The 26,570-nt window shown below is 37.9% G+C and overlaps 1 protein-coding gene across 5 annotated transcripts in view; it reads left to right on the plus strand.

The window, feature by feature from the left end:
- MAP3K15 (mitogen-activated protein kinase kinase kinase 15) overlaps positions 1-26,570 on the plus strand; it is an 87,301-nt gene that overhangs the window by 43,660 nt on the left and 17,071 nt on the right. For 3 of the 5 annotated variants that reach the window (XM_051611313.1, XM_051611334.1, XM_051611351.1), the window contains 12 exons: positions 7,811-7,981; positions 9,018-9,130; positions 10,343-10,502; positions 11,099-11,249; positions 11,672-11,806; positions 13,098-13,147; positions 15,844-15,939; positions 17,551-17,638; positions 22,402-22,535; positions 23,335-23,462; positions 25,392-25,522; positions 25,795-25,900. In XM_051611313.1, coding sequence (XP_051467273.1) covers positions 7,811-7,981; positions 9,018-9,130; positions 10,343-10,502; positions 11,099-11,249; positions 11,672-11,806; positions 13,098-13,147; positions 15,844-15,939; positions 17,551-17,638; positions 22,402-22,535; positions 23,335-23,462; positions 25,392-25,522; positions 25,795-25,900 — 1,463 coding nt within the window. The remainder of the gene's footprint in view (positions 1-7,810; positions 7,982-9,017; positions 9,131-10,342; positions 10,503-11,098; positions 11,250-11,671; positions 11,807-13,097; positions 13,148-15,843; positions 15,940-17,550; positions 17,639-22,401; positions 22,536-23,334; positions 23,463-25,391; positions 25,523-25,794; positions 25,901-26,570) is intronic. The other 2 variants (XM_051611323.1, XM_051611343.1) reach the window with 1 other exon arrangement.

Below are 26,570 nucleotides of genomic sequence, written 5' to 3' on the forward strand. Positions count from 1 at the left end.
GAAGTAGAGCACTTTACACAGGATTGCATCCAGGCAGGTTTTGAATATCTCCAGAGAAGGAGACTCCACAACCTCCCTGGGCAGCCTGCTCCAGTGCTCTGTCACCCTCACTGTAAAGAAGCTTTTCCTTATGTTTAAATGGAACTTTCTGTGTTCCAACTTGTACCCGTTGCCCCTCATTCTGACACTGGGAAGAGCCTGTCTCCATCTTCCTTGCACCCACCCTTTAGATACTTGTATTCATTGGTAAGGTCTCCCCTCAGCCTTCTCATATCTAGGCTAAAGAGTCCCAGCTCTTTCAGCCTTTCCTCCACCTCCTTTCAGTCCCTCCACAGCTTTCCTGTAATGTGTTATATATAGATATGTTCATACCTTTTGTGTTTGGAATCACAATATTTCAATATGTTAAAGTACCAGGATGATTAAATAGGATCAACAGTTACATTTTTGGTTCATCTGGAAAAAAACACAAGCAAATAGTGAAAGAAGGTTATTTTAAAAACCCACCATTGTTTTCCACTGAGAAGCAATTAACTGACAATTGCATTTTTAAAAAAGTTCATAGAATATCTTATTTTAGAATAAAATAATTTCCTGCTCTGTGTTTTATGTTGCCACAAACTATCTAAAAGCATTGAACAAGTCACATGAGCAGTACAAATCAAACTCGAAACCAATGGGACAGGAAAGTTTTGCAATCCATCTCTGTGAACTGTACTTGCTTGTAACCAGGTTGAGTGATAAAAAAGATGATAGTTCAGTATTGTTTTATTTCATGTTGTTGTTGTATGCATGTAGTAGATAGATGAAGTACAGGTATTTATGGTTAATTAAAATGCTAAGTGTGCTTGTTAGCTGGCTGTTTGCTTAGGATCTACTTCCCTAGTTTAGGGCTGCATAGCAAAGGTTCTGATGATTCACAATACACTTATGTTTGAGTATTTTCCTGTTGGCCTTATTTTACCAGGCCTGAAGTTACCAAGTTCTGGAAGCTTGCAATGAGGCCAAAGGGTATGCCAAGTTCTGTTCAAAACAGAGTAGACAGTAAAACCAAACCCAGCCCTGGCATGAAGCCAGAGCTGTGAAGGCTTCAGTCCCTTTCCAAGGCAGTTCTGTCTTCACTTACATTAAAGACAAGGGCAGCTGCAGCCACTATTATTTAACTCAGCATGCTGTGTTGTAACAAGCAACATATTCCAATACAGTAATAAAAAAAGGCAATTAGCAAGTGAGGGGCATAACAGGGTGCAAGTAGAAAATCACTGGTAATTGTGAATAATAGTAGCCAGAGGAAATTATTCCCATTGAAAAACACTGGGTTATTTAAAATGTTCTGTTCTGCAATTACTCAGATTTAGTAAAAAAACACATCATGTGGTTCCTCATTTTGTATGAGTGTCTTGCATGAAGCACCTGAAGAGTATGTGAGGGGAAAAAAACCCATCAAGCTGTTTTTTCCATTGTCATACATAATTGGAGATTTGCAAATTTAGTGCCAGTCTCAAAGCCCAATTTAAGGTCTTGTTTTCCTCATTCTCTGTTTCAAATATTGAGGGCTCTGCCATCAAATTGCATCCTCTGTGAAATGTATCTTAAAACAAGAAACTAGTTTGTGAGTTAAGTGAGCTTGCAAGTGTAATAACTCCAGTTCAAATTAGTTAGTTGTTGTATTCCTCAATAATGAAGAAATTTTTTCAAATCTTTTTTGTTGTAGATTTCTATATGGTTAGTAGCAGTTCAGATCATCTGCTATGGAGTCATTAAGGCATACTTTAACAGTGTCCAATTTTTATGCAAGAAAATTCAAACTTACATTTTATTATTAATTGTGTCATTACTGTAAGCAAAGGAGTTGTACATGATAATAAATGAGCACATTATTGTATATGAAGGCCAGTTATTTTATGAATGGTTGTGTTTACACTGACCCATTAAGTTGTCTCACTGACATTTCCTCTGCAATGTGACAGTGAGATCAGGGTTTTTTCTAGTCGTGCCATGTGCAGTAAAGTATTGATAGCTGCTTTAAGGCTGGAATCAGAAGATAAACAAGATTCATGCAGAAATAGAGTGGAAAAAATGGGTTACACTTTTTGAATGTACTATTCTATGAGAAACGTTTTCAGGGTGATTTGTTATGGTTTGATTTATTTCCCTGGGCATTGGTTTTTAAGAAATATGTTTGCTGATTAGAGGCCTTAAAGTAATAAGATCAAATCAAAACGTCAACAACACATATGAAGGAAACCAAAGGTGGGTTCCCTTGAGTGAATTCCTTTTTACTGACATAGAATTTTCTATATTGCATAGCCTTCTCCACCTAGACAGATGGAAACAAGCCATACAGGGAAAGACATGAACAAAAAGGTGAAAAAAAAATATTTAAAAATCTATCAGCTGTTACTTACAGACTGAGATAATTCTCATCCCAGTAAAATCCATGCTCTTCTTGTTAACTTTGTTGTGCAAAGGCTTGGTTTGCTGAGCATAGTTCTGGCTCCTTAACCATGCTAATGTTTTAAAGCTGGTAAAACCAGCCTAGGAAGCATTAGGAGTTTTTGACGTAGGGATATTTGAAAGTAGGATGCGCAGTATATTAACTGCAGTGGAGAGAAGCATTTGGAGAAGATAATGCCTTTGAGGTAGAAGGAAAAAACAGAGGAGGGGAGGGGATAAATTTCTTTTTTGCTGTAAGGCATTGTTACTCCAGGGGAGAGGCTGCGATGTAACTGATTTCTGGATGATGTTTGAGAGTTAGGGCAGAGAAACAGCACACAGCACAAGGATGGCCATGCTGGCTGAGGGCATAGTTCCTGCTGGCCTAGATCCCTGTCTCTGGCAGTGGTCAGTATCAGATACCTGGGGAAGAGGACAAAGACAGGAAAATGCGTAGTGGTAACTCTCCTTAAATATTCTCACTGCTTCCACCAGTTTGTGGCTCAGGGACTTCCAGAGACAGCTGTAGTAATTTTTGTGTTTGTCAAGTAAATTTGGGAAGGGAAAAGGAGGATAGATTTGTAAATAGATTCTGCTTTCAGCAATCAATTGCTGTTTTTGCAACTTCTCTCCATTAGTACAAACTCAGGAAATTTGAACAAACTGAAGCAAACCTCAGGAAATTATTCTTGCACTTTGGAGCAGGAGAGGCCTAGAGAACTGTGGGGGTGGTGGATGGGGACAGGACTGATTTGTGGAGGGAGTATTTCTGGTGCTGTTAGCAATTTACAGATTTTTAATCTGAGAATGTCTCATATCCCTTATCTACAAATAGCTGAGGAGGATGCTGTGCGTACAACAGAAAGGAAGGGCATGTGCACATCCTTCAGGACTTACTGCTTGGTGGGGTAGCTGTTCCCCCATGGAAACAAGCAAATGTGTCTCAGCAACGTAGATTACCTTCGGGCTTCTACATCCAAGTCACAGCTCCAGTGACTAAAGTTGCCAAGTTATTGAACAGTAGCTTGTTTTGGAGAGGGAGAAGAGTGTGCAGGAGTGGGAATGGGATGGGGAGAAATGGAAAAAATCCTGTCATAACTTACTAGTGAAAAGTTTCTAAATGTATTGTGCTTTTTGGAAGAAGTAATATTGCTGGTTTACAACTTGTCTCTGGGCTTCAGAGGAAAGTATTTGAGTTAAAACACTGGATTAAGACAAAATGTGACAGAGAGATGGAGCATAGAACATGTGATACAAAACTGAAGTTGTATCCTGACTTGCTCATAATTCAGTTCTGCTTGTTCAGTGTATGTATTCATATGCATGTTTAAAGATTTGTTTTTATTATGTGTTAAGCTGTTTCAAGCAGGTTAGCAGCCCTTCAGGGAGATTCAGAGAGGCAAGGGAGAAGTGGATAGTTGGGCAGGATGAGGAGACAGATAGAACAGGCTTGTGTAAACAGGGAAGTGAGAAGACTGCTTCTGGGATTAAAGAAACATGGTAGAGTAAGCAGACAGATAAATCGTGGCAGTGCTGCAACGAGCAAATTAGCAAATTGGCAAGTGAATCAGTGAGTAGTTTCTGGAGGATGCAAACTATCAGGCAAAACTAAACTGGCAATAGAACACTGAGACTAATTTAGAGAAGGTGATTAGAAGCTATAAAGGTGTTCTACAGGACAACATTTAGTTTCTTTCTTTTTTAGGAAAAAACAATCTCTACATAGTCAATTCTGTCCAAAAAGCCTTAGTTCATAGAAGTTTTCTTCATACAGAAACCGTTCCATGCCATTGATCATTCTTCTCTCCCATTGATTTTTTTTCCTAATTCTAGTAGTTTAGTTTCTTTTTCAAATACAGCCTGAAACTATACACAGCACTGAAGATTCCTGTGTTGGGTATTTGTAAAAAGCCACCATGACAGCTTTAATTTTTACTCTCTGTCCATTTTTATTTTAATTCCTAGTGTTTTACTTCTGGGGGGATTTTGGTTGTGTTTCATTGAACACTAGGATATTTTCAGAATCACCATAGTATTTAGAAGTAACTTGGAGATCTCATTCCTCACTTTTGCAGTTCTCATGTTCACATAATTTAAGCTGATTTTCTCTGGTTTCTGTGCAAGTTTTCACAAGGCAGAGGGAAAAAACTGTGTTAACAAAAAAAACGCAATGGGGGAAAAATAGTATTATTAACGTGGCATGTGCTTTTTTAAATGTAGTTTTTTAAAAATTGTAGTACTGTTACTTTTTTTTAACTCATGTACCATTAAAATGTATTATGTAAAGGTAAAACTGTATTTTGAAAGAATCTTCAGATCGTGATTAGTGATTTTTAAAACTGCTCCCCCCAAACGCAGACAAACCATGAAGTGTGACTCATAACTGGGAACTACAGGCCAGTCACTCTCACCTCTGTGCCTGGCAAGATCATGGAGCAGAGCCTTCTGAAGGCTTTGCTAAGGCACATGGAAAAATGGGAACATGGTTGGTGGCAATCCACATGGCTTCACCAAGGGCAAATTGAGTCTAATTTGGTGGCCTTTTACAATGGAGTAACAGTGTTGGTGGTCAAGGGGACAGCAATTGATGTCATCTACCTGGACTTGTGCAAAGTGGTCAGTACTGTGTTGTGTGATATCCTGGTCTCTAAATTGGAAAGAAACAGATTTGATGGATGGACCCCTCAGTGCATAAGGAATTGGCTGGATGGTTACACTCAAAGAGTTGTGGTCAAAGGCTTGATGTCCAAATGGAGACGAGCAATGAGTGACATTCCTCAAGGGTCGGTATTGGGACTGGTGCTGTTTCACATCTTTGGCAACATGGACAGTGTAATAGAGCAAGTTTGCTGACAACCCCTAGCTGTGTGGTGTGGTTGTCAGTCTGGAGGGAAGGGAGGGACCTTGACAGGCTTGAGAGGTGGGCCCATGCCAACCTCATAAAGTTCAACAAGGCCAAGTGCAAGGTCTTGCACCTGGGTCAGGGCAATCCCAAGCACAGATACAGGGCATGACCAGCAGGTTAAGGAAGGCTATTACCCCCCTATACTCCATTCTCATGGGATCCCAACTGGAGTACTGTGTCCAGTTCTGGACACAAGAAGAATGTGGCCCCCAACACAAGAAGAACATGGGCCTGTTGGAGCAAGTCCAGAGGAGGGCCACAAAACTGAGCAGAAGGCTGGAGTACCTCTCTTAACAAGACAGGCTGAGAGAGTTAGGGCTGTTCAGCCTGGAGAAAAGAAGGCTCCAGGGAGACTTTATAGCAGCCTTCCAGTACCTGAAGGGGCTACGGGAAAGCTGGGGAGGGGCTTTTTACCAGCATCTGTAGTGAGAGAACAAGGAGTAATTGTTTCAAGCTGGAAGAGGGCAGATTTAGGTTAGACATTAGGAAGAAATTCTTTAGCATGAGGGTGGTGAGACACTGGAACAGGTTGCCCAGAGAAGCTGTAGATGCCCCCTCCCTGGAGTATTCAAGGCCAGGTTGAATGGAGCTCTGAGCAACCTGGTCTAGTGTGAGGCATCCCTGCCTGTGCAGGGGGGTTGGAACTAGAGGATCTTAAAGGTCCCTTCCAGCCCATATGGTTCTATCATATTTTCACTGCATGTGTGTGCAGATGTGTTTAAGGTAGGATGCAGCTTTTCCCAAACATGGGCAGGCTAACAGATAGTTTGTTGAGATGCACCAATGAAAAATGCCTATTTCAAACTTGTATTTTGTTACAAAATTACTAGTTTGTGTGATACCATGAAGAACATATTTCATTCATAGAATCAAAAATCATTAAGCTTGGAAGGGACCTTAAAGATCATCAAGTTCCAACCCCCCTACCATGAGCAGGGAACCCTACCACTAGATCAGGTTACACAAAACCTCATCCAACCTGGCCTTAAAAACCTCCAGGGATGAGGCATCAACAGCCTGCCTGGGCATCCCATTCCAGTTCCTCACCACTCTCAGAGTGAAGAATTGCTTCCTAATATCTAACCTAAATCTCCCCTCTCTCGGTTTAAAACCATTGCCCCTTGTCCTATCACTATCTTCTCTGATGAACCTCTTAATGCAAGCTGGCCTGTAACCAAGAAGCAGGAAAATGCTAATATGCTCATTAGAGAAGACAAGCATTAATTTCAGCACAACAATCAATCTGAAGAAAAAAAATTGTTTAAAAAATATTCAGGTACTTGCTTTGAAAGGTTACACTCTACCAGTGACATCAAAGGCAGGATAACATGTGCACAAGCACCTACAAGTCTATTTAATCTAATTAGGTGTTCTCCATCACCTAACATGTACAGAAGCCTCAAAGTTCCTACAGGTGTGTTGTTATTGGTCTTACGTCATCAGCTGGTTACTTAAGGAACTGAGCCACTTTACAGTAAATATTAATCATTTCAGGGCATGTAAATAATACATAAACCTTTACCTGCTACTGGTATTGCTGACAAAGTAACCACAGTACTTGGTTACTTAAGTAGGGATCAAAAAACAGTAACCAGTTCTGAAAAGGGGTTGGTAAATATTTTAAACCTCCCTGGTAATTAAAAATATCTTGAAGAGGTTATTAAACCATTGTGTTTACATTATTCTTGCAAACAGACATTTTGGTTAGTTCTAAGTGCCTTTTTGCAGTAAATAGTGAGTTCTAAACTTAAAAAAAAAAAGGTAAGGGCAAGCAAGAATTCTGATGTGTTTAATAATAAGAAGTGTTGCTTAATCACAGATTTCTTACTGATATGGTTGTTAAATATTTGCAAAAAGGAGCTTTGACAGCTGCTTGTTCTTTTTTTCTTTTTTTTTTTTAATCTGAAGAATTTTAATTAAGAAAGAAATACAGTTCAGTTTTGCCCTTTTATTCTTGTTGTAGTTCAAAGGCCCCATATTGAGCTCCATAATTCTTTTTGCTGAAATAGGATTGACCTGGCTTCTCTGGTGTTTAGTCAGTACTGCCTGGTATTGGCTCTGGATCCTCTGGATTCAAGGTTACAGATCTTGGGCATAACTGAGTCAGCTCGAATGCTGAAAATGGCTAGTTTTGTACAAGTATCATCAGGAGCAAACACTAAACAAGCCCTTGTTTCTCATTGCAGGATGTACAGAGTCTGTCTGCTTATATAGGGAGGAATAAAGTGAGATGGCAGATATTTTTCATACATGAGTTACTGGGCTTAAGTCAGTTCTTGTATGAGCTAGAATTATAATCCTGTGATAGAAGAATACATTTGATTTTTATCAATCAACCAACAATCATATATCAGTGTAAATAAAGATGGATGTGTTATGGGACAGATGGCAGATAATGTTATTCCACCATCTTGCAGTTACTGTTTCAGATCTGTACTAATTTATTTTATTCTCTGTATTTGATTTCAGAAGAAATAATGCAGGTGACAGAGAGAAGGCACTACAAGTTATGCTTCAAGTCCTACAAACTTGTGATCACCCTGCTCCAGATATGTTTTGCTTATGTGGGAGGATCTACAAAGATATGTTTCTTGATTCTGACTGTAAAGACACCAATAGCAGAGATCATGCCATTGAATGGTAACAGAAAAAAAACTCTTTCAGACTTTTACTTCTGGCTAGGAAAATCAGGGCTGTGAGAACTAGAAGATCAAATATTCTACTTGATCTGTCTTTTTTTCAGGATCCTGTTTCTGTAATTTGTTTACTGAGCACCAGTTCTTTGGATATGTGTTTCCTTGCTTCTCTTTATAGACCATCACAAATATGGAATGATACACATAGTTTATTGGGGGATATACTCACCCACCTCTTTGCAGAGAAAATACACAGTTTATCTGCTTCAAGGCCAAAATGAAGTGCAGCTGTGGTCATAGGAATTACATTGGTCCTCTGTGCAATGATCCCTAGGAAATTCAATGATCTACTGTATGTAAGGAAAAATATTGATAAACTGCATTATTAATCTTAAGACAGTAAGACATGCCTGTACACACAGGCTCTTGCTGACATACTGTTCACACATGTATTTTTGTGTAATCATAGAGACCACTGCTGAGTGCAGTAACGTTAGCAATGGGTGGTTTGTATTGTAACTGAAAATACCTCTGTCTGTCTTATTTTTCCCCCCAAATCACCTCAACATGCTTGGTGCAACATGGGTAGTAGTGACCTCAAAGGCTTCATATGGATCTCTTTATTCTGCACCAGCTGGTGGCATGCATTCAGCTGTTGTCAGCTGTGTCTTGGCTACCTTTAATGAACATGAAGCTTTAAAACAAAGGGCTTGGATTTTGGTCTTTTTGTAAAACACACCAAAGACTAATATTTTTGTTGCTTCTCTCATATAAATAATACATTAAAATGATGTTCTATTGCATTTAAGAGCTCTGCAGTAACTGTTTTTAGTTTCACAAAACCACGCAAGGTGGCAAGATGCATAAAGCTAAGCAGAAGTTTTTCTTTCTTTCCAGAAGACATTCTTTCAAGTGCTCTTTGCAAAGAGTGCTAGTGGTATCAATTAGCCATATAGTCCTTACAGTAAATTAATAGCTTAAAACACCTACCAAAATTTCGCATTATTGCAGTTCTTTTATATAATGACTCTTCTCTGCAGGTATCGCAAAGGGTTTGAACTCCAGTCAACTCTGTATTCTGGAATTAACCTTGCAGTTTTGCTGCTTGTTGCAGGACAACAATTTGAAAGCTCAATGGAACTAAGGAAAATAGGTAAATATCCACACAGTGCCACAGCCTAGTTTTCTGCCCCCCCTTCCTGTGAAGAAAACAAAATGCCTATGCCAATGGGTTACACAGATGGAAAGGCAGTTAAGGCTTTTTAGTTGACAGATCCTGGATGGCAGTCTAAAACACAGGGATCTTGAAAGACCATTTTTCTTCTTGTTGCCTTGGAGCAGCTTTCTACTAACTTGGTCTATCTAAAGGGTCCCAGAAATGGGAGAGGAACATGGAGAGACCAGCTCTAGCACCATGTGTAAACTGTCTTACTGCACCATAGAGATTATCGCATTGCATTGTCAACATGGAACAAAACAGCAAGTGACACTGTGTGGCCCAGCTCTCCTCAGAGATGCCAGAGAAGGACCCACAGGGTTTATTTTGTCTCTGGACTGAGGGATTCACAGGAATATCACCTGGAAGGATCTACCAGAACAGTAACTAGTTGTCTACCCTTCATTATGAGGGTAACAGAGCACTGGGACAGGCTGCCCAGAGAGGTTGTGGAGTTTCTCTGGAGCCATTCAAAACCCATCTGGACACATTCCTGTGTGATCTGCTCTAGATGATCCTGCTCTAGCAGGGGGCTGGACTAGTTATCTTCAGAGGTCCCTTCCAACCCCTACCATTCTGTGATTTGCATCTTCCATGTAGGTGCTCACTAAACCCCACCGCTCTACATCCATGAGGAAATCATATGATAGAAACAGATATGCAATTCTTCCTAGAAATATAATAGTTGAAAATTCTATTTGGAATCAGATCCTGTATGAAACTCATACTTGAACCTTAAAGGGGAAGAATGCAAAGGTGGCTTTAAATCATTCTCCTGCCTCTGGGGTGGACTTGTCTAAGCCTCTAGCCATTGATCTCTTACAGGAGATGCAGGTCTCGAGGACGCAAAGATCTGCAGCTTATGCTGAGCATCAGGAGGCAGACAGCCCAGACAGATACCACATGGGTTTTTTCAACACTGTGTGTGGTAGGAGTTCTGACTGTCTGAACTGTATTTGGGATGTTATTTGCAGACCCAGCCTCTGTGCTGTGCAATTTAAATTTTTTTTCTGAGGAAAACTTGAACTCTTTATTATCAGTAATCAAGTGTTATTAGTCTTTTACTGATAGTCTTGCCAGTAGAAAAAAAACCCAACACACTAGCTTTTTACTGATAGAAAAATATGTTCTTTAATTGAAATTTTACAGGTGTACGGTTAAACAGTTTATTGGGAAGAAAAGGAAGCCTAGAAAAAATGAACAGTTACTGGGATGTGGGACAGTTCTTCAGCGTGAGCATGCTGGCTAATGATGTTGGTAAAGCAGTACAAGCAGCAGAGAAACTTTTTAAGCTGAAACCTCCAGTATGGTATGTGGTAGAAGGCTGTAGCTCAAGTACCCAACAATGGGGAAATACACAAAATTAAAAAGTCTTGTAGACACTTCAGCTGAATTCTTAGATTGTTTGTAACTTTACCTTTATACTCTGTTCTTTTGTTTTGGGAAGTAAGGGAGAAGGTAAGAAACGTTACCCATCATTGTTGGATTTAGATCACATTGAAGCTTATGTTTTATAGGAAAGATTTTGGAAACTGGTGATGATTCCTTGTGAAAGAATTGCAAAAAGGTTGTGAAAATGTTCTTTTCAGAGTTTAGCTAGCTGCTGCTTCCCTCCCCCACCATCATCTAGCTTATAATGTCTAATTGCCACATAAGTATACACATTTGCAAGAAGACATTCTTCATTAAAATCTACTTGAACGTGCGACTTAAGGTTTTGACTAAACTTGCTGTTCTCTCCAGAAATTTGTAAAATGCAGCACAATAACTTCTGTTACACAAGCTTTTAAAGTACATTTAAACTTTGTAGTTTTGTTTTTTAATGTATAAGTCAGTTAAGTGCTTTTAGTGTCTGATTATTTTTTTTTTTCCCCTCTATTAACTCATTAATTCAATACATTCTAGGTACCTGAAATCATTAGTTCAGAATCTGATGTTAATTCAGCGCTTCAAGAAACTCACCATAGAACATTCTCCTAGACAAGAAAGATTGACTTTCTGGCTAGATATAATTTTTGAGGCAACAAAAGAGAAAACTAATGGACTGCGGTTTCCAGTAAGATGTTATGTCCAAACAAGTTTTGTATGTGTTGTGTTTCTGGATAGGATGTAGTAAGAATTGAAAGATTCTGAATACAATACTTATATACTTAACTGCCAGTTATTTCATTGCATGAGCCAGAACCCTGTATTCTGCTAATCTTTACTTTTTTAAAAAACATTTAACCTACCACCCTAAAAGCATTCTAAGAAATACTCTTTAAGTATCCTACAACAAATCATGTTGATACCATTTTGTTGTACATAGGAACACATTTTCTTCCTTGTCTTGTTGCCCTCTGTCTCTCCCACTGGAAATGTTTTAGGTCTTACTTTGAGATTACTAATTATCTGTCTCAGAGCAGTAGTTATTCTCAAGATACTGTCATGTATTGGCTGCTCTTTTTTTTAAGAAAAAAATGTGCTCTCTCTCTTCAGGTTTTGGTGATAGAACCAACTAAAGTCTACCAGCCTGCTTATGTTTCAATCAACAATGAAGCAGATGAGAGATCTCTCTCTTTGTGGCATGTGTCTCCTGCTGAAACGGTAAAGCTACCTGAAGATGTGTTTAAGGTATTCTGGTTCACTGTGCTTAAAGTACCTTTTTCACATGTAGATTTTGGAGCACTTTGCAATCATTTAAGGTTTGCTACATTTCTGTGAAGCAAGCCTCAGTATTTCTTATGTGCAGATGTGAAAGTTGACTTCTTACAAAGAAAGTAAAAGGAGGGACTATGATTAAAACAATTATTTTATCTCAAGTTCAGATTTCACTTATTTTGACTATGTCTTAGAAGTGCCTGGGTTATTTTTCATAATATTTATAGGTAGAATTTTGTGGTGTTTATTAAGTTACAGCTCAAATCAAGATAAAAAGTAAAGATAAAGCCTAGTACTGCATTTAATGTTGTAGAAATTTTAAAATTTGAAAGTAGAGATTTTTTGTTAAGATTTGAAACAAAAAAAAATGGCAGCCTGTGACAAATAAATGTCAAGAGATTAAATATTTGGTACCTTGTATTACTGGGTAAGGCACAGGAGATCAGGAAAGGAGTAGACACAGTTATAGACAGTGTAACCTCTTAAAAGTGAGAAATAATTTCAGTTTCACATTGAAACCTGGAATGTCATTCCCCACCCCTTCTTAATATCAGACCGATACAGGTAACTAAAAATGGAGAGGGGCAAAGTGTGGAAAAGAAGCACAGTAGAGCAAGAGAAGACCACACAATTACCTGGATCTATGAACTTCGTTTCCAATACATGGTTCTGCTTCACTACTTGGAGTGGAAGTGTCTGACACAACTTTTCTTTATGTAACAAATTCTTGGTGCATACCTGGCAGTGCTAAATAAGATCCAGCTATTAGCTTAAGATTTATGGAGAGCTAAGTTTCTAGGCACAGCCTGTCCTTCATCTGTTCTGCCTCCAGTGTGCTGCCTACGCCAAAGCTGTTGGCTCAGAACCTCTTAGGAAGATGTATGAAATTTACTTTCCCTTCAAGCCTTGATACGAGTAGGGCATAGTCTGCTCCATCTTTAAGATGATATATTGATGTATTGAGTAAAACCATAATGTTTGGTAAATTTTGCTTCAAGGTTTATTCTTCAAATTTAATTTTACGTGAGGAAATGTGGCCTTTATTTGCACCCTGTGCCATTTATATTAGCTTTTCCTCAAGCGAGTAAAATAGAGATATATGGCCTTTCTTCACCTATACATCAAGTTTATTTGGAATTTGAGCAGAAAGAAAGGAAAAGAAACATGTTGGGAAAACTTTATTTTGCTTACCGTGCCATGACTTTGTTTTCAATATTAAGTCATGGTTAAACTGTGGTTGTTTACAGCTCTTTGTCCTTTACAGAAACAGATTCATGAATGGAATTTTACAGCTTCTTCCATTAGGGGAATAAGGTCAGTGTCTGAAAATGGTTAAGTGTTTTTTTGGTTTTGTTTTATATTTCACTTAAATGAGATAACTAAATAGTTAAAGTAGTTCCATTTTGGGATATCTGATTAATGGAAACACTGTTGACAAGTAATTGAGTCTGCACAAATATTAGTATGAAAGAAGATCAGAATAAATGGATTGTTCTAAATACTAGAAGGATGCAAAAAAATATCATATGGGATTATTTTGAATTAACAGCTGCAAAACACATGACTACATTTAAAATCTAATTTATATCTCTTTAGTTGGGCCACTGGCTGCCAGAAAGGTGAGAGATAGAGCCCCAGGAGAGAAAACAAAATTAAACCCATCCGTTCAGCCCAGCAGTGTGTCCGTGGTATTCTTGCTCTCTGTCTGTGTTATGCAGGCTGTAGCTGAGTAACAGAGTAAGCACAGGGCACAGGAGGTGGGTTTTTGCCTTCTCTCTGAGTTTGTGAGTCACTGCTTTGGTGGATCCTGTCTTTCCAGGGACATAAATGGCTGGGGCCACTTGTGTGAGTGCATAAGCTCAAGTGCTTGAAAAACTTCTGATTCTAGTGTAAGCATAAATTCCGATACTTTGTGACCTCTGTAGTTCTCAAAGCAGAGGGTTTCTGGGCTTTGGTTTTGACCATAAGCATCTAATTTTTAGGTTCCAAGTTTGTCTTCTCTGAACTTTTATAATTTGCTTAACCAGATAAGCTCAGGGAAAAATATTTCTCTGAAGAAGGTGAGTGGTGATTGCTCTGAAAGCCTACAGTTGTGGACTTTGACATAAATACTGAAGTTATGGTAGAATTGTCTTCGAAAAAAAGCATATTTTTATTTAAATTAATTCAATATAGTATTATTTTACTACTTCAGTGCAAGATGAGTGGATGTGAAGTTTGTAATCACAGAACTTGGTGGAACTGACTGACCATAACTCAGCATAACATTTCTGAAATATTAATTACCTTCAGTCAATGCGTTGCACATGAATTAATGTTTGAGATGGAGAGCTTTTAATTAGATAGAAGCAAGCAATTAATTTTCTTCAATTCTTAATCACTGCTGGGAATTACAAAGCTCAAAGAGGCAATCTTTTTAAACCTGTTGGAACTAGATGTTTGCTTTGTATGTGAAAACTTAGAGTTGCTATACTTTTGAAATTGCATTAGTTTTAGTAAAAAAATATTAGTTGTTTCAGTCAACTTAAACTGCATCAAACTCTTTAAATTATGTTTATACTAACCAGTTCAGCTTATATAGCACGTGGATTACACTGTTTGTACTACAGTGTTTTTATTTCGATAGTGTCTTCTCTATCCTATTTGCCCTTGGAAGACAGGCAAATTTGCCCTTTGTTTCTTGGTTCTCATGTCAGGTTAATCCACCTTGCTACACCAGAAACTGCTATGCCAGAACCAAGCTGCAGATTGGCATAGTGTATTTTCACTTTATTTGTTGGGGAAAAAAAAATAATCTTCTAGCAAATTTCTAAGTTTTTGGAACATTTGTCCATGTAGCCCTTAATGATGCTGCAGCAAGTTGGTTTGGCAACATTCTGCAACTTTTTTATAGTCTACTGTCATGTATTTTAACTAACTGGCTCAAGAGAGGTGAAGCAAAACCTGAGAGTTTGATTAAACAGAGAAGGCAATTATATATATATATATATTTTTTTTTTTTTTTTAATTTAAGGCACAAAAATAGTGACAGTACCTTAACAAGAGTAACAACTTGGCATTTATGTAGAATAATACTAAAGCACAAGTGTTTGGAATGATAAGGGATTGATTCCTAGGTTTCCTTTCCTATTGATGCTAGTTTATGGTCTCTTCACTTTTTGCTTCAGTGCATTTAGATGGGATGTATATTACAGTGGCAAGGCACAATATGCAATAAATAATCAGAATTATCGCTGCAGTTTAGAGTAAATATTGGTCATCCCAAAACCTGTTTATCACTATAAAGGCCATAAAAATTATATACAGTGAAGGGTCTGCTACACTGTAGAGATTTTTTACAGTTCAGTTTTACTGTAAGAGTAATGGAAATACAAAAAGCAGAAGTACTTGTCAAGATTGAAAGAAAGGTTTTCCTGATAGCTAAACTAGGGTCTAAACAATTAATTTTCCATAGAGTTGTCATCATACTGAGAAATCTTGGCAGAACAGCATAAAAGTGGAAGGGGAAGCAGACAACAAACAACTCTCAAAACAGTTCAAGTATCATAGTCATATAATAGAATGCCAGGTTGGAAGGGACCTCAAGGATCATCTGATCCAACCTTCCTAGGTAGGAACACAGTTTAGATGAGTTGGCCCAGGACCAGCTGTGTCTTAAAAGTGTCCAGTATTGGGGAAGCCATGACTTCCCTGGGGAGAGTATTCCAAAGTCTGACTGTTCACATTTTCTTCTTGATGTCCAATCAGGAACTCCCCAGGTAAATATGTATTTTATCAAATTAAGCAGTAGTTTAATAATTTAGCAAACTGGAAATAATATTATTGAATATATGAATAAACACAAAGCTCCTAGTTGTAAGGAAAATTAATTGCATACTGAGGTAACATCTCTCTGAGGTAATAACTCTTATTTGTTAAGTGTTTGTAATTCAGAAAAATTAATTCCTTCTTGCTCTATTTCTTCTAATAGTTACATCCCAAATAATATTTTCTTAATATGAATTTCACAGTATTTCCAAATTTGATGAACGATGTTGTTTTCTTTATGTCCATGACAACTCTGATGACTTTCAGATCTACTTTTCTACAGAAAACCAATGCAGTAGGTGAGTTCATTTTGGGGGTTTTTTGCATTTGAGATCTAGGTCTCAAATAGAATGATTTAGTGAAGATTTAAAGCTGACGTTTTTGTTTGAGAAATTGTTTCTTTATTTCTTCCCTTCCTTTTTTCTTGATGAGGAAACAATGAGCTAAATGCAGTGATATTTCAGGTGATGAGAGCAATCTCCAGTTGGTTGGTTCTGGTCAGTTTACCTACAAGTCACTAGGTCTAAGAAAAGCTTTAAGTAGCTTATTCTAATTCTTAACTATTTTCTTCTTTTTCTTTGTTTTTGCCATGCCATGTAAGGTACCATATTGGTTTAGATCTCCTTATGTACCTGTTGAGTTTGATAGTAAGAATAACTAGATATAATAAGAATTTCTAGTTTGTATTGTGTCACAGGTATCTTTTAATGTCTGCACCTGTATTCAAATACTTCCTGATGATACGTTGTCTTTAAACAGTAAGAATGCTAACTCAGTTTCTGGCCTGGATCTTTACAGACCAATTTTTTTTTTTTTTTCTGGGGATTGATATTTGGCATATAAACCTTATGAAGGAAGTAGGAATTATTTGTAATACACTTAATACTTGGAGTTGGATGGTATATTTATTTTTCTTGCAATTATTACTATTTATGTATTATGTGGAATAAACTCAGGTTAAAAAAATTACTAGCTCTGCAGAGTGCAGTGTGTAAAAGACAGAAAAAACCCAAAAATAATGTTACCTGCTCAGCCTTAATTTCACATGGCAATTTGTGTTATGAAAAATGGTCCTATTTATTATGCCTTGTTCAGTGCACAACAGGACACTTACTGTTCCAGAGGTGTGTCTGTTAGTCAGTGAAAGAGATGAGAATATTTTATAATAATTTTTAATAATGGTTAACCTTTTGTTATGCAATTTGGAAAAAAGTGAGTGGCTTGGGCCTGAGTGACTACAGGAAATGATGATCTTATACTTAAGGATCTCCAATCCAGAAAACTAGAAGAAATTAGTCAAACCTCTGTTCTTCAAAACAGTTACTACTTTTGTATTCTTGGCTTTCTGGAAACCACAAAATCTGGTTTTCTGAAATATTGAGTAATCACACTTGCAACCGAAATCCACAGGATCATTTAAATTAAAATTAAGGGAATAACATACTCATCCCTACCCAAAAGGAGAACCACCCAATATGAAGTTTCAAATTTAGCACTACTGAACTGAACCACTGAAAATCAATACGTATTTTTTTAATATCTCAACTTTTTCTCTTAATTGTATTTGTTAAGACAAGGCCATACTAAGCACTTTCCATCAAAGTGTACAGGTGCACAGCAGAAATATTTAAGTTTCTTCTACTGAGATTTTACTATGCAATTACAAGCAAGTATTGGTTTCTGCTACACAACATAAAATAATTTCCTAAATAATGAGGCTTATCAGTGTGTGTTTGATGTTCTTCCTCATTTAAAAATAGAGACATAGAAAATAATGAAAGAAACCTATGAACATGCTAGTCAGTTTATTAGCTTGAAAGCAAAGCCCACCTTGTGAAAAATCTGTTTAATCTCCTTCCAAAGGAAGGGAATTTTTTTCTTTGATCCTGTGCTATTTGTTGCTTTTTTAGATTCTGTGGGTTGGTGAAAGAAATTTTGTCTGATGCAGTTGGCAATACTTTGGAATTAGAAGGAGAAATAGATGGAGACACACTGGAGGTATGTCAAGGATAAAAGATCCGAGAACTCTGAAACTTGTTCTCATTCTTCCCTGCACTTTCATATCAGTATGCTAGAAAGATAATAAATAACATTTCAACTCTTAAATTGTATAATGAAATTTGAACTCTTACAAAACTATTTGTAAATAAGAGTTGCATTCATTTGAAAAAACATATTTTAATAAAGTGAGCCTGTTACTACTGTAAATTGCATATATCCCTAATGAAGGGTGTTACTGACCTTGTATTTATGTTGCAAACAATCTATAGATGAGAATCATCTGATACTAGTTGGCTTAAGTAGATATAAAAGATATCAAATAAATTCTAGGAAAAAGCCATTTAGTGAAGATACTTCAGTTTTAATAGTAATCAGCTACCTTATTACAATTCCAGGTAATTTCATTTAACAGGTGTTTTCTGTCACAGAGATTTGCAGATATTTAGGGTCAGATTAATCCATTGTGCTTTTGACTGATCACAGTAACATCCATGTTAGAAACCTAGTAACTGTAGCCTTTCTTTATAACCAGTACAACAGAGGGGAGGGGGGGAAAGGCAACTTGGAAAGGGTTATTTACGTTTTATGTGAACTCAGGTAGGTGAATCCATATCTTCATAAGACACACTACCTCATAGCAAATGTCTAGATTTGTAGCACTAAGTATGTTTCTTGTGCTTACGTTGACATTTTTAATCTGAAAAACCGTCATAAAAATGAGTTGTAACTTTTATTAATTGGTCAAGCAAATTCAGTGAATCCAATTAATGAGTGTAAAAGCCCTACTGTGGTTTGTTTGAGCTGGGTATCATTCTGACTGTCTCTCGTTCCAGCAATTCTTCTACACTTAGGATTGAGAGGAGCTCTTTAGGATGGTGAACATTTTGTTGTACCTGAGGCTTCAGAAGAGAATTAGGAAAGTAGAAGATCCTTTACTGTACCGTTGAATGTAACTGCATATAGTGGGGAGAGGAGTTTTTGCACTGAAGTTTGTGTATAGTGGCGACAGCACGCTCTCCTCTGGTGAAAAGGACCAGATAGGCACACCTATTAAGCACAGCTTAATACAGGCATCCATGGTCTGGGGCTAGGATATCAGGGCTCTGCCTGGGCAAAAACAGTCTATAGATTTATCCAGCTGTAGATTTTACATTACATACTTAGTACTTAGTTAATCGCAGGGCAATCTCCAAAAAAACACCCTCTATTCAAATGCGTAACAGTCTCTCATAGGAAGTGAGCTCACTGTGGCTTGAGCCTTTTAAAAACTGAACTGCAAAAATCACCTGAGAATGCACCGCAGGAAACACTCCTGCACGAATCAGTGATGTAGGAAGGAATGACTACAGAAATTAATTTTAAATCTTTAAGCTGTATCGTTCTACATCTCTTGAAGTCTTCGCAATTATCACCTTGTACTTCCTGTCTTGAGTCAGGACATTAAAACAGAAATCAAGATACATAAAGGGGAAGATGGAATTGTTTAGCTTGTAAATGAGCTAAGACACTTGATGTCTTTCTGCAGCATGGAATCTTACATTTAAGAAGAGACAACATGGAAAACAGCTTTGTATGATCTTGATGGTGGGCTTGACAAGTGCAGAGAAAGCAGAAGTTCTTAGCATTAATAAAGCAGCTGTTTATATTTGGGGAAGAGGAAGAAATAGCCTTGAGCACAGTTTGACAGAAGAAAATATTATTTCAGTCAGAATTATTATGAGAAGCTTTTCCCAAAGGATTATGTGTTTGGGATTGTAGTATTATTTGAAAGCAACTACAGTTTGATTCTACAGCTGACTAGGATTTGGAAGAGGAGTGAGTTTTGCAGTCATTTATACCTCAGGGTATTTGATTCGGGATATTGATGTTGAAGAAGTTCCTATCACTTTAAGAGTACTGGCTGTACCTCAAATGGGATATCCTAGAGATCCCACTCTGCCCTACTGCCTTCATGCAGAAGGTCAGGTACAAACACTTCTTTACTCATACCTAATGGTTGAATTGCACATCCAGTGGATCACATATTCAGACTTTTGGCAACTAACAGTGATTTATTCAATCTTTGTAGCTGTTGGAAAGAGAGGAGGCAAATGTGAAGAGGGGTTAAGTATGTACAAGTCTATTAAACTGTCTACTAACTAGCATTGAACTAAAATTGCAATAATCCGTGTATCATGGGGCACAGACTAGAGAACACAGGTTTCTCCACAGTAATGAAAGAATTGGCTTGGTACCAGTCTGTTGCAGATAAGGTTGCTGTCAATCTTAAATTTTGCAGTGTGACTGCTTTTTTCTACACCATTTCATATCATCTGGTAGCTCTGGAAGGAGGATATGCTCCTACCAAAGAACCTGAGAAGTTTTACATATGGTGTTTTGGGTCAGTTACGTCTATCATATAACAAGATTATGTTATGAACCATAAAGTGCTGGAACATGAAAATGAAACTGTACTAAAGCTGTGCTAACTCCAGTTTAGTTCCACTGAGCAGAACATGCTGTTAGGATAAATGACAGACGGTTTTTCTTTAGCACCTTCTATACAGCAGCAGGAAGCTTGTCATCTTTGCTGAGGTGAAGAGGGGGACTGTCAATGACACATGGACATTGCAGTACCAGCACTGCAATCCAAACTGGGAAGACACTATGAAGAAATAGATCTCAAGGTTCCATTGTGCATGAGAGAGTCTTACTGGATGAAGCAGAAAAAGTGGTCAATGACAGAAAAGTCAGTAGTTATGGCCATTGTAAAAAGGTTTGTTTGGTTGGTTTTTTTTGGTTCGGTTTGTTGTTGTTTTGTTTTGGTTTTAAATTGAGAATTACTAGGAAGATACAGAGAATACCCTCCAGTTTTCCCATATGGAACATCCTCTTGGATTTGGGAAGATATATGTGGAGGTCTGCATACTTCTGATAATAGCTGAGGCTGTGAAACAGTTCAATTCCTGTCTTAATTCTTTGCTGAAGTGCTTTTTCAATATCCTTTATCAGTTGCCTGATTTGAATCAGGGGTGTGCTGCCTAACCCAACTTTCAAAGGAATTTAAGACTATTTTGTGTCTGGGATATACTTTTGTATATCCCCCCAGGGATCAATACTGGGCCCAGTCCTATTCAACATCTTTATTGATGACCTGGATGTGAGGATTCAGTCCACCCTCAGCAAGTTTGCAGATGACACCAAGTTGGGAGGGAGTGTTGATCTGCTGGGGAGTGGGAAGAAGCTGCAAGAGGACCTGGACAGGCTGGGTCAATGGGCTGAGGCCCATTCAACAAGAGCAAGTGCAGAGTCTTGCACTTTGGCCACAATAACCCCAGGCAATGCTACAGGCTGGGGAAGAGTGGCTGGAGAGCAGCCCAGCAGAGAGGGACCTGGGAGTACTGGTTGACAGCTGGTTGAACATGTGCCAGAAGTGTGCCCAGGTGTTCTGGAAGGCCAGTGGCATCCTGGCTTGTATCAGGAATGGTGTGGCCAGCAGGAGTAGGGATGTAATTCTCCCCCTGTACACAGCACTGGTGAGGCCTCACGTTGAGTACTGTGTCCAGTTCTGGGCCCCTCACTTCCAGAAGGATGTTGAGGTGCTGGAGCAGGTCCAGAGGAGAGCAGCAAGGCTGGTGAAAGGACTAGAGGGAAAGTCTTATAAAGATAGGCTGAGGGAGCTGGGGTTGTTTAGCCTGGGGAAGAGGAGGACCTTATCACTCTCTTCAACTACCTGAAGGGAGGTTGTAGTCAGGTGTGGGCTGGGCTCTTTTTCCAGGCAACTAGTGACAGAACAGGAGGGCATGGCCTCAAGCTACTCTAGGGGAGGTTTAAGTTGGATATTAATAAGCACTTCCTCACGGAGAGAGTGATCAGACATTGGAATGGACTTCCCAGGCACCATCCCTGGATGTGTTCAAGGAAAGGCTGGATGTGGCACTTCGTGCCATGGTCTGGCTGATGTGGTGGTGTTGGTCATAGGCTGGACTTGATGATCTTAAAGGTCTTTTCCAGCCTTGATGATTCTGTGATCATTCTTTAGTAGGTTTTTCACTGACCTTTACAGTAGGGCAGCTCTGTGTTAAGATCACCATACGAGACAAGACCACAAGGTGGTATAAATTAGTGTAGCTTTACTGAAGTCAGTGAACCGGCAGTGACTTATTCAGGTGGCAATATGATCCAGCACAGTTTCAGCAGCAGTGGAAACCACTGCTTCATACATGTAATCATCCTTGGAGAAGATGAGCAATTTTTTTGCACTTTTTGGAAAAGCTCATAATGAGGGGAATAGGTCAGAAAGTAATTTTGCTGTGGCTAAGCTCAAATGAGTGTTTAGGATCTGAAAACAGTGCCCACTCACTGTAATGAGAATGTGACATTCTGTTTAAATCATTGGTTTCAAAATTGTAGGTTATGTTCTATACATTTACATATTCTGAAGGCTCAGTCAAGAATTTTTAGAGATGACAACTGAATGTGTTCTTTTGACAGCACTGTTTCATTGAATTTGGTTTATTCAAGGAATTCAACTTATTGGTGTGAATGCATTTGAAAGTTGGTTAGGGAAGATTGTTTTGTAAAGCAAGTAACATGGAAATTTACAGGAGGTATAATGCGCCAGGCAGGGGGGTAACCTACTCTACCACAGCTGCACTGCAGTAACTGCTCTGTGCTGTCCTCACTCAGGATAGTACATAACTGTTGTTAAAGCACTCTGTGATGTCAAATGTCAGTGATAACAATTTCCATGCTGCTTTTTTTATCTTTTCTGCTTGCAGTATGAATATGATTATGATGAGAATGGTGACAGGGTAGTTCTAGGGAAAGGTACTTACGGAATAGTTTATGCTGGAAGAGACCTTAGTAATCAGGTCCGAATAGCCATCAAAGAAATACCTGAAAGAGACAGCAGGTAAGTCCTATTTTATTGTTATGTATATATTGTAATGAAACTGCAGTTGTTTGCTGAAAACTTTGCTTTTCTGTATGTATTTCTGTGTGATTAGTTTATAAAATCCTAGCATACTAAAATTCAATTATATTTTCTGCCTAGCATTCAACAGTACCCTTTTGAGAATAAGGACTTTTTATTTTTTTGAAAGTACATTATATATGTAATAAATAATACAGTGGTGGATCACTGGATGGGTTGTCTGGAGAGGTGGTGGAGGAACCATCCCTGGAAACTTTCAAGGTCAGGCTTGATGGGGCTCTGAGCAATCTGTTCTAGTTGGAGATGTCCCTGCTTATGGTAGAGGGGGTTGGACTAGATGACCTTTAGAGGTCCCTTCCAACCCAAGACATACTATGATTCTATAATCTATATGTATATAATAAATTCTAGAGCAAGACATTTTGGGTTTTAAAATTGCTGTTGTATCCTTTTGGGGAGGGGGAAATGCATAAAAGGATTCTCGGAGCCAAAGACAGTACTATGTAAAGATGCAGAAGAAAAGCATGTATGAAATCTTTCAGGGCATGTTTTTCCTTCAGGGTTCCTCTGAGATCCACCTCTGCACTTTTTCTGAATAGGCAGCCAGTTGCACTGCATGTTAAGGGTCATGGACAAGATGTTTGTGGAGAACTGGATCAGCATCCCTAAAATCCGTTATGTTTGCAGACTAGGATATAAGTGTGGCCTAGAGCCTTCTCCTGCATGATGAGATGCATAATAATAGATTATTTTGTTTGTTTGTTTGTTTGTTTAATAGGTATTCTCAACCTCTTCATGAAGAGATAGCTCTGCACAAATATTTAAAGCATCGGAACATTGTCCAGTATCTTGGATCTGTTTCAGAAGATGGATACATTAAGATTTTTATGGAACAGGTGCCAGGAGGTTTGTATCATTCTGAGCTTAGTCTCTCAAAGGAATCAAAAGCAGTCAGGACTCTGAACTCAGTGAAAGCCAACAGATGTGCACTTAAATGTTTGTGCATTGTATATGGCTTTTCTGTTGAGATATCACCTACAGGTGGCATTAGAATCATGTAAAAATAGATTTGAAGTGTACAGGTCCCAGTACCCTCTCCCCTTTCTGTAATAATTATAAACCTAGACAAAAGTCATTAGAAGTATTTGGTGTCAAACACTGATGTGTTATAAACTAGTGGAGTTAGAGCGGTATAGTCCATTTAGCATGAGCATCTGAACAATGTCTGGAGTGTTTAGGATGTCTGTTGAGCAGTAACACTGATTGAGCAATTAAGTAGTATTTCTTAATTGCTATATACAAGGCAGTGCTATTTCCTCGGTAGATTAGAAATAAAGGTTATTTGATCCCTTGCCCATAATGTCCAGTTTTGCTCTTCCAGCCTTCTCTACAATTTAAGATGTGAAGTTCCTGTAAACCCTCTCTAGGTTACATTTGTAGCTCCTTTTTGCTGTTTGCTCTTCAGTTGCAAGTATGTTTCAGAACAAGTGTTAAGTTCTTAAATTAATATCATTTGCAAAATAAAAACAGGAATAAGAAAACAGGAAAGAAATCAGGTTTTCTTGGAAAGGTCTGGACACAGACATCCAAAGTGTGATTAAATACATCTGGGCCATAGGGAAGTTTTCAATCTCTCTCTCTCTCTTTCTCTTTCTCTTTCTCTTTCTCTTTCTCTTTCTCTTTCTCTTTCTCTTTCTCTTTCTCTTTCTCTTTCTCTTTCTCTTTCTCTTTCTCTTTCTCTTTCTCTTTCTCTTTCTCTTTCTCTTTCTCTTTCTCTTTCTCTTTCTCTCTTTCTTTCTCTTTCTTTTGCTCTTTTGCTCTCTCTTTCACTCTCTCTCTCTCTTTCACTCTCTTTCTCTCTCTTTCTCTCTCTCTCTGTCTTTTTCCTAGTGATGAGTTTATACCAACACTTACCCTTGTTTTCCTGCACTGATTAAAAGTATCAGCTGATGTTGTTTACATACTTTTTTTTTCCTGTTCATATACACACAGTCGTGTGTACTGAGATTGCTTACTAATGTCAAGCTCTTACTGAACTAATTCAGATATTTCAAGCTCTGCAGTCTTAAAAAGGAACACCAACTGTTCAGATTATGAAGGATTCTATGAGGAAACTTCACTTAGGAAAGGTATTGGTGTGGGTTGGAAATCCCTTTAGCTGAATTTGTCTGGCATTAAGTAGACCCACCACACTTAATTTATTGTGAGCAAACAAAAGAAAACTGTTTTTACTTTGCTTCATGATACAAATATTTGTGTTATTTTAAAAAGGATTAGATTTATTACAAGTCGGGGAAGTGTGATTTATCTGTCTCCTACTCTGAACATCCTATATTTAGTTTATTTCAGGCGCTTTCTTTCCTCTGTGTCTGAATATTTCCAGAAGTTGATCCCATATTTGCAAAGAAAAGACTCTTTCCTTTTTTCTTCTTCCCTCCCACCTCAAGTCAATCAGCTTCTCTGCCCATGTGTGGGGTTCACGAATGTAAAACATCACACAGTGTTACCTTTAGTCTTCATTTCATTAAAGACTGAATGGTTACCAGTCCTAGTCTCAAGAGTTGTGAGACTGAAGTGAGGCAGATGCATCCAGCCCTGTTGTAACATTTATTGCTGTCACAGAGGTGGAAGCTGAGCTGACAAGAAAGAAATAATATCAAGGGCAGCAGCAGCAAGTCACTTGCTTTAAGGGATCTAGGAAGATTTTGGCTTAATTATAGGTACTGCATTTCTCTTGTATTAGGATATTGAGCAAAGACTTTATCCAGACTTAAATGTTTCGTGTTAATTTGCAGATTTTGCCATCTTGATACACTTCCTTCTTAACTCTTGTAGGCAGCCTCTCAGCTCTCCTAAGATCTAAGTGGGGCCCAATGAAAGAACCTACAATTAAATTTTACACCAAGCAGATTCTGGAAGGCCTGAAGTATCTCCACGAGAACCAGATTGTACACAGAGATATAAAGGTAAATTTTTGTCTAATGTGTCTTTGCTTTTAACTTACTTCTGTTAGTTTTACTCTAATTGAAGTAGAATTTGTAACAGGATATCATGGAAGCTTAAAACAAAATGAAAGAATAAAATAAACTCTTCTCTGTGGTGCTCCTGGAAAATTCCTTTGTAGAAAAGTATATTACAAAGATAACTGCTAACTTGAAGGAGTGTTGAGATTGAGATTTGGGATCTGTACTCATCTGTCTACCTGCTCCCTCTCTCTCTCTCTCTCATCCAAACATAGGGGGATAATGTTTTGGTGAACACCTACAGTGGTGTGGTAAAGATATCTGATTTTGGTACATCCAAACGACTGGCAGGAATCAATCCAAGCACTGAAACATTTACAGGTAAGACTAATTTTGCAGAGCTTATAAGGGATTTGATGATAGATACAGAGTTAGAGCCAAGACGTTCTTTGGACTTGAGGTGAAAACATGATTTTTCTTTTCTTTTCTTTTCTTTTCTTTTCTTTTCTTTTCTTTTCTTTTCTTTTCTTTTCTTTTCTTTTCTTTTCTTTTCTTTTCTTTTCTTTTCTTTTCTTTTCTTTTTCTTTTTCTTTTTCTTTTTCTTTTCTTTTCTTTTCTTTTCTTTTCTTTTCTTTTTTCTTTTCTTTTCTTTTCTTTTTCTTTTTCTTTTTCTTTTTCTTTTTCTTTTCTTTTCTTTTCTTTTCTTTTCTTTTCTTTTCTTTTCTTTTCTTTTCTTTTCTTTTCTTTTCTTTTCTTTTCTTTTCTTTTCTTTTCTTTTCTTTTCTTTTCTTTTCTTTTCTTTTCTTTTCTTTTTTTTCCCCAAGTAATTTTCTTCCATTTTTCTTCTACATGTTTTTCATTAAGTAGCAATTGATTTGTTGAAATTACATCTGGAAACACTTGAGTACAGCAACTCTTTGATTAAATAATCTTGATATTAGCAACTCAGGCATGCACACTTTCTTGAAGTATGTCTGAAAGTGCAGAAAAGCAAACACAAACTTTGGAATTCTTTCAGTTTTGAGGCATTAATTATAAAACCCAGACAGCT

Source organism: Apus apus, chromosome 1 (assembly GCF_020740795.1).
Source record: "Apus apus isolate bApuApu2 chromosome 1, bApuApu2.pri.cur, whole genome shotgun sequence".
NCBI classification, from domain to species: Eukaryota; Metazoa; Chordata; class Aves; order Apodiformes; family Apodidae; genus Apus; species Apus apus.